This window comes from Rana temporaria, chromosome 2 (assembly GCF_905171775.1).
Source record: "Rana temporaria chromosome 2, aRanTem1.1, whole genome shotgun sequence".
Classification (NCBI taxonomy): domain Eukaryota; kingdom Metazoa; phylum Chordata; class Amphibia; order Anura; family Ranidae; genus Rana; species Rana temporaria.
The window spans coordinates 451,960,087-451,968,962 of record NC_053490.1 but is presented as its reverse complement, the minus strand read 5'-3'; the positions used below and the strand labels follow the sequence as shown (position 1 = coordinate 451,968,962).

At 43.8% G+C, this 8,876-nt stretch overlaps 1 protein-coding gene across 1 annotated transcript in view; it reads left to right on the top strand.

Annotated features, from left to right (window-relative positions):
- The first annotated feature begins 264 nt into the window (after nucleotides 1-264).
- Nucleotides 265-8,876, top strand: part of SPAG5 (sperm associated antigen 5) — an 81,361-nt gene continuing 72,749 nt past the window's right edge. The window contains exons 1-3 of the mRNA XM_040338510.1: nucleotides 265-362; nucleotides 4,459-4,525; nucleotides 6,128-6,250. Coding sequence (XP_040194444.1) covers nucleotides 283-362; nucleotides 4,459-4,525; nucleotides 6,128-6,250 — 270 coding nt within the window. The 5' untranslated portion in view covers nucleotides 265-282. The remainder of the gene's footprint in view (nucleotides 363-4,458; nucleotides 4,526-6,127; nucleotides 6,251-8,876) is intronic.

Sequence of the window (8,876 nt, the reverse complement as noted above, 5' to 3'; positions counted from 1 at the left end):
TCACATGGCCGTGTGCAATAGAACAATGTATATTAATAGAACAAGGATGATGACCAGTACATAGTAATAGAACAATGATAATGACGAGCGTATATCAATAGAACAATGACCAGTATAAAACTTTTCCATCTACCGACCCTGCTGTCATAACATGAAGTCACATGGCCCCGTGTCACCGCCCCCTGACGTAATGTTCAGACGGAGAAAATACGTAGGCGCCTAACGTGCCGTACTATTGGTAAATCGGTAAAGAGGCGTGGAACGCAGACAAAGGTCCAGCTTATGATTTGTTTATCCGCAGCCAATCATTATCTGCGAGTGTCATTTGAACTGGAGGCGCTTGGGCAGCACGGAGGGCTGAGGTGAGGAATATCGAAGTAAAAGTCCGGGAGAGTGCCTGAGGTGTGTGTCAGTGCTCCGAGCAGAGCCGCGATAAGGGGGTCCCTCCCGCATAACATGAGGGGCTCGGCAACCTTATATGTAATGATAATATGCATGCAGCTTGTCACAATGGTTCGCCGCGGCACCTACCCTGCCCGTTACCAAAAACAAATGACATCTTTAGGGTCCCAACGCTTCTTCTCTAAGGGGGCCCCCATCTCCTTCATCTTTCGGGGGGCCCCCCACTCCATCTATAGGGGGAGCCCCCCACTCCTTCATCTCTAGGAGGAGCCCCCCACTCCATCTCTAGGAGGAGCCCCCCACTCCTTCATCTCTAGGAGGAGCCCCCCACTCCTTCATCTCTAGGAGGAGCCCCCCACTCCTTCATCTCTAGGAGGAGCCCCCCACTCCTTCATCTCTAGGAGGAGCCCCCCACTCCTTCATCTCTAGGAGGAGCCCCCCACTCCTTCATCTCTAGGGGGCCACCCCACTCCTTTATCTCTAGGGGGAGCCCCCCCACTCCATCTCTAGGGGGAGCGCCCCCACTCCATCTCTAGGGGGAGCCCCCCCACTCCATCTCTAGGGGGGGGGGTCCCCACGCCTTCATCTCTGGGGGGGGGTCCCCATGCCTTCATCTCTGGGGGGGGGTCCCCACGCCTTCATCTCTAGGGGGGGCCCCCCCACACCTTACTGTGCTGATGGTTTTTAGGTCTCCTTTCCACTTGTGTTTTTTGGGGGGGGGGGGGTGATAAAACAAAATGCTGTTTGTTTTTTACCGCCTCCCAACCACTTTTCCTTACGCCGCAAACACAATACTACTTTTGCATACCTCCCAATGTTTTGAGATGGGAATGAGGGACACCTACTAGCAAACATATGTAGCCATAGGACACGCCTCCTGTCAGGGCCGGTGCAAGGATTTTCGCCAACTCAGGCGAAGGTGCATTTTGCCGCCCCCCCCCCCGTCACGCACGCGCACACACAACAGTCGTCAATAAATGATTTCCCTCCACAGGTTTTTCAGTGAATCTAATCCCCTGTATATCCACTTTGTGATGCACTGTCTCCAGCTCTGGGGATTTAAATGGTTAAGAGCTCTGATCTCAATGGGGAATACGAGTGGGGAAAAAAAAAGAAACTCTCAGACTGAGAAAATCTTTTTTTTTTTGGGGGGACCTCACTGCCTGATTTGAGCAGCTCTGTGACATGTATTTTCAGTCCTGTACTGAAACTGACACGCTCACACTGTTCCAGTGTCTGTCTCTCTGCCTTGCTTCTTCTCACAGCATTCAAGCAGCTCCCTCCCTCGCCAGACAAGGATTATTGTAGTAGCTAGCTTCCCCATTATCAATAGTTATCAATACTTTAAAGGAAAAAAAATTGAATAAAGGAAGAGAATTTTTCACCAAAAGACCCTTACTACTGCTAGCAAGAGTATAACATTAAGTTAAACTGACATAGAGGCACATACGCAGTCTCACTGCTTCTGTGCATCTCCTTCCTTTCCCTCTTGTTCTCTGTAATCTGAACATTTAAACATTACACAGCACCTTGCACCTCTGGTTCCCATTACATTACACAACCCCCCCACAGTGCAGAACCCCACCCCTCACAGTACAGACACCCCTATAGTGAGACCCCCCCCCACAGTACAGACACCCCTATAGTGCAGACAGACCCCCACAGTACAGACCCCCCCCCCCTACAGTGCAGACACCCCTATAGTGCAGACCCCCACCCCACAGTACAGACACCCCAATATTAGAGACACCTCTACAGTGCAGACCCCCACCTCACAGTACAGACACCCCTACGCCGGCCCTGCCTCCTGCCACACCCCTTTTTTTTTTTTTTCACCTCTGCTATCTTTTTATATTGGCTTTTAAAATTGAATGCAGCAATATAGAATTTTCATGAAAGGTTTAGCACTGAGAAACACTTTTTAAAAGATAAAAAGTGCATTTTATATCCAACTATATGGATCAGACCAAAATGCGGAGGGAAGAGGCACAGTTGGGAGCTCTGCTTTTGCATCAATAATTTTGCAGTGGACAATACGCCATGAACACAATGCTTTTTACATGGCAACAATTATCCACACTCTTGTGTTCACTGTTGTACACTCAGTACCAGGCACTTTCACCCCTTCTGGTCCAGGACAATTTTCAGCGCTGTTGCACTTTGAATCACAATTGCGCAGTCATGTAACGCTGTACCCAAACTACATTTATATCATTTTCTTCCCACAAATAGAGCTTTCTTTTTGTGATATTTGATCGCCTCCTGGGGTTTTTATTTTTTGCTAAACAAACCAAAAAGACCAACATTTTTAAGGAAAAAAAAGCATGTTATGTTAATAAATTTTGTTTTATCCTTCACTGACGGGCACTGATGAGATGGCACTGATAAGCAGAACTGATGGGCACTGACAGGTGGCACTAATGACACGGACAGTCTTTACTGATTGGCAACTGTGAAGGGCACTGGCACTTTGGGCACTGATTGGCAGATGTGGTGGGCACCTCTGATAGGGGCTGAGCTGATAATCAGTTACGACCCCCCAACATGGATCTGACTCCCCCTAAACCCCCCCCCCTAGTCAAAGCACACCCCACAGTGAGTAAAAACAACCTAGGCACACATTTGACCCCCCCTGATGTTTACCCCTTCCCAGCCAGTGACAGTGCATATAATAAATTTTTTTAGCACCCCATAAAGAGTTGGTGTCCGATTTTGTACGCCGCAATATTGAATAAATATTCAGTAGCTCCAGATGCCTCGCAGCAATTTCCTTGGGGTGTCTACTTTCCAAAAAGGGGTAATTTGGGGAGGGGGGTTGCACTGACCTGCCAATTTAGCACCTCAAATGAGATGGGCAGTCATAAACTAAAAGCTGCATAAATTCCAGTAAATATGTTGGTTTGTAGATGCTATAACTTTTGTGCATACCAATAAATATAAGCTTATTTAATTTATTTATTCCAATTTTTATTTTATTTTTTCGTTATATCACAGAAATAAAAATCCCAGGGTGATCAAATGCCCCAAAAGGAGCTCTATTTTTGGGCAAACTTTGTTTTTGTGTACAGCGTTTCATGCCCGTGCAATTACTAGTTAAACAGCACAGTGCCAAATTGTAAAAAGTGCTCTGGTCAGGTAGGGGGTGAAACCTTCTGGGGCTGAAGGGGTTAAGGGGCGTTCCTCTCGGCATGTCAGTGCTTCCTGGGCTATTCAGCATCAAGCTTCTGTTCAAGTTTGTAAAGCTGCTACCTGGTCTTTTTTTAAAGAGGAGTTTATGAAATTTTCCCAGGATTTTGCCTCTGGACTCATTTTAGATGAAGGTTTTTGCAGCTGTCTTTGGGGGTTCTGTTTGGAAATTGGGGCTTGTTCACCTGCCCTACCCACAGATTCATTACTTGGGTCATCCCATATACTGTAATAATGTTTGTTTACTCCTCTGCGTCTTGTGATGAATAATTAGGAAATAAGAAAGTTAGAAAAGTGATGGCAGAAACATAAATGAATCCAACAAGTCTGCCCCTTTTTTTTTTTTTGTTTTTTTTTTTATGTTTTTGTATTTTTTTACTAGTAAAATCCTTTTTCTTTTTGGAGTACATGACCAATTTACTTATCTCACTGAATTTTTTATTGCTTGTTAGAAAACCTGAGGCTGCCCCTTATTTTTATTTATTTCTGGCCAGTGTCTATTCATCTGAAGCATAACTCGTATAGTAATGACTTTTAACTCCTTTATGTCCAGAAAAGTGTATTATAGACAAATCCCAATTTTCCCACTAAAATTCTTTGCACCTGTTTCCAAAAAAATTGAGTTTCTGACATTTCAACAATTTCCAATCGTAAAATATTATGGGAAGAATCCTTGCTGTTTTTGGCTTTCATTTCTTTATTGCCAATGGTGTCCTGTGTAATAATTGGTAAATGTGTGTGTGTGTGTGTGTGTGTGTGTGTGTGTGTGTGTGTGTATAAAATATATATGCAGTAATCTATATAAAATGTATTTATTTTTTTGTACTAGCTTTGCCCATGTGAAAACTTTTTTTTTTTTGCCAAGTAAAGAACGCACAAGATGTCGTCTCCTGCATTTCCAGCTTCAAATGAAAATCAGATACCATTAACGCAGACTGTAAGTTGTTGTTTGTTTTTTCCATAATACAAAAATGTACCTGTTGATCCTGCCAGTTGCTTTTTCTGTGCCTTCAGCGCTCTCAAGCTATTTTCAGCTCTGCTTAATTCACTTTAACTACAGAACAGCTCTGTATGTTTTGGAAAGGAGGTGGTGTTATAGCGAGTGATCATCGTTGGCCTATGACAGAAATAAAATAAAAAGTAATAACCTCCCAATAAAAATTATTACAGCTCTCACATTTAGGCCTTTTTTTTTTTTTTTTTTTTGCATGCATTCTGCAAGAGCACAAAAAAAACATTGTTCTCTATGTGCCCTGTTCACACCACAACACTGGTATCACACGTATTTATTTTTCCTGCGCAGGAATCTGCAATGCGTTTTCTGCATAGGAAAAAAACTGACATGACTACAACATTGGTGTGAACGGAGCACATAACTGACATGCATACCAAATGATGACAACATGCATAAAAACGCACTGAAACATGCATGAAAACTGATGTAAACTCATGTCTCTGCAAGTTTTGGTTTTCCCATCGGTTTTCATGCACGTATGGTGTGAATGAGCCTTTTAGGCCTGATTAACACCTATGCATTTTTAGTGCATTTTGCAGATTTGCTCTATAGTCCATTTTCTACAGAACAAATTCTACAGTTCAAATCTGCAAAAGGCACTACAAATGCATAGGTGTGAATCCAGCCTAAACCTCTCTGGCGGTATGATTATGTCAGATTTTTGATGCGGAAAGCGGTACAATGTTTTGCAAGACATTTGGCGTTTTTATATTGTAGGCCTGTAATGCTTAAGCCTCGTACACAGAATCGGATTTCTATCGGATGAAGGGCGTTGGCCGTGAACTTGTTCTGCACACAGACGGCAGAACTTTTTCAGCCAACATACACAAAACGACATGGTTTTTCAGCTCTTTAGCGCCACCTTTTGGGCAACTTCTGCTAATGTTGTCTTATGGTTAGCATTGGTTCGGAGCATGCGTGTTTGTACTTTTGGATTTTAGTCCGACATATTGGTGTACACACGATCGGATAATCCGACGGAACATATTTGTTGTCGGACAATTTGAATGCATGGCTATCCAACATTTGTTGCCAGAATTTCCGACATCAATTGTCCGATGGAGTGTACAGACGGTTGGATTATCCGACAAAACCCTTCTATCACACAATTGTTGAAATATCCGCTCGTGTGTACGGGCCCTAAGAAAGAACTTGCTTAAATCTGTCCAAACAATAGTCTAGTAGACATCTCAGGTATGGCCATAAAGGGGGTAAAGTGGTTAAATGAATGTATTTATTCCTGGCATTATTTGGGCTATCCTGTCGGTTTCTGAATAGAATAATTTAGTCTGGTGTGTTTGTATATTTCGGTCACCTGTAGCCATTGTAGTGGTCACAAAATCCTACTGAAACTGGCATTATAGTGCATTTCTTTTATGTAATATTGGGGTATATTTTTATAGCTTTAATTTAGTAAATATAAGAATAATGCTAAAGTGATGGTCTTGCTTGCTGTTTTTGCTCCCCCCTTATCTTAATGGTGGTTTTTTTTTTTTTTTTTTTTTTTTTTTTTTTAATGCATAGGTCCACCGTAAATCTGTTGGAAGGACTGCCCTGAAGCCACTTGGTGTTCTTAACTCGAATAGTTTAAATAACCAGAGGCACTCTCTTGCTAAACCACCAAGCAACACAAGTCTTTTTGATAAGGTACAAAATGATATAACGCAACTAAGATCAACATTTTATGTAGTCACATGTTTGTGGTCAGGAAACGCATTGGGCCAGATTCAGAAAGAAGTTACGCTGGCGTATCTATTGATACGCCGCGTAACTTCTAGGATGCTCCGGCGTATCTTTTTTCTGTATTCAGAAAACAAGATACGCCGCAATTTTGCTAAGATCCGACTGGCATAAGTCTCTTACGCCGTCGTATCTTAGTTGCATATTTACACTGGCCGCTAGGTGGCGCTTCCGTCGATTTACGCAAGGAATATGCAAATTAGGTAGATACGCCGATTCAGAAACGTAAGGCTTTTTCCGGCGTAAATTTACCCCTGCTATATGAGGCGTATTCTATGTTAACTATGGACGTCGGGCCAGCGTCAAATTTTCCGTCCATTACGTCGTTTGCGTAAGTCGTTCGCGAATAGGGCTCTGCGTAATTTATGTTCACGTCGAAAGCATTGACTATTTGCTGGTTAATTTGGAGCATGCGCACTGGGATACGTTCACGGACGGCGCATGCGTCGTTGGTCAAAAACATAATTTAAGTGGGGTCAGCCTTCATTACCATACAACACGCCCATTGCATGGATAATTTGAATTCCGCGGGCTTACGCCGGGCCACATACGCTACGCAGCCTTAACTTAGGGCGCAGGTTCTTTCTGAATACAGAACCTGCCTCACTAAGTAAGTTACGGCGGCGTAGTGTATCTGAGATACGCTACGCCCGCACAAATTTAAGCCGGGCTTTTTGAATCCGGCCCATTATTTCTACATAAAATTTGGATGCTTTCCATTCTGAAGTTGGTTTTTTATATTGAGCACAGATTAAAGTGGAACTTTAATGTAGAAAAAAAGAAAATGCGAAACAGGCAGTTTTTTCAGTTCAGAAGAGACCCACTGGGTCTCTTGCATTAAAGTTTCACATTTGCCTGTTCGCACTGCATACTGAGTGGCGCACTCTCAGCTCAGTGTATAATTTCCACGTCTGCCAAAATAAATGAGCTCCCTCAGATGCATGGGAGTGAGGTCATCTCACCCTGGCCAATTGAATTGGCTGATGATTGGAAATCGGAAGTCCGCCATGTCAACGAACGTGAGGAAGCTCCAGGACACCGCATCACTGGAGTGAACGCAGGTAAATGGTTCTATATTCATTTTTAAAGTCTGTTTTGAGCCTAAAGACATGCCCACAAATACCTTGGAGGGGGAAACTGTCCTGCAGTCCAGCTGTAAAGAACGCAGGATGCGCATCGCACAGGAGCTCACTATATTAAAAAACAAACAAAAAAAAAAAACATGGTGAAATGTGCATGTAATGCATAGATATAATATATTTTATGTGTCACCGGCGCAAAATATATATATCTCTATCCCTCAAACGCTCTTTCTAAATGGTGTGGATCTGCTGCGGTACTGTGTGCACCTCCAATGTAATAAGTGTGCAAAAAATATGGTACTGCGCCAATCCTACAATCTTATTGCTATACAAATAATAGTGAACTATCCTATCTATCTAGCTATCTATCCCACAAAGAACTGCTTATCTTTAGGCAGGCGTACCGTATCTCAGATACACTACGCCGCTGTAACTTAGAGCGGAGGTTCCTTATCCAGAAAGAATTTGCGGCGTAGTGTGAATGTGTCAGCGTAAGAGCCGGTTCACACAGGGGCGGCACGACTTCGGGGGCGACTTGGCCAGGCGACCTGAAAACGACTTCCAAGGCGATTTGCAAAATGACTTCTGTATAGAAGTCAATGCAAATCGCCCCGAGTCGCCCCCGAAGTAGTACAAGAACCTTTTTCTAAGTCGGAGCGACTCGCGTCGCTCCTATTAGAACGGTTCTATTCACTACAATGGGACGCGACTTGTCAGGCGGCTGTGTCGCCTGACGAGTCGCGCCAGTGTGAACCGGGTCTAAGGGCGCGAAATTCAAATGACTAAGATGTGGGCGTGTTTTATGTTAATTCATCTTGACCTCACGTAAATGATGTTTTTTTTGAACGGCGCATGCGCCGTCAGTGGGGGTTTCCCAGTGCGCATGCTCGAAATCACATTGCAAATAGTCAATGCTTTCGACGTGAACGTAATTTACGCAAAGCCCTATTCGCAAACGTTTTACGCAAACGACGGAAAATTCGACGCTGTCCCGACGTCCATACCTAACATTGCGTACACCTCATAGAGGCAGGGGTAACGTTACGCCGAAAAAGCCTTGCCTAAACGGCGTAAAAAAATGCACCGGGCGGACGTACGTTTTGATAATTGGCGTAATTTGCATACTCTACGCGGAAATCAACGGAAGCGCCATTTAGCGCCATTTAGCGGCCAGCGTAAATATGCACCTAAGATCCGACAGCGTACTAAAATGTACGTCAGTCGGATCTAGTCCACATTCAGGCGTATCTTGTTTTGTGGATACAAAACAAAGATACGACGGCGCATCGTAGAACTTACGCGGCGTATCAATAGATACGCCGCCGTAAGTTCTTTGTGGATCTGGCCCTATGTGTATTTATGTATGTATGTGGGGGGGGGGGGGGGGGGGGGAACCTGTGAAAATCATATAAACTGTGCTTATAACAGAATACAATAACCTAGGTATTGAT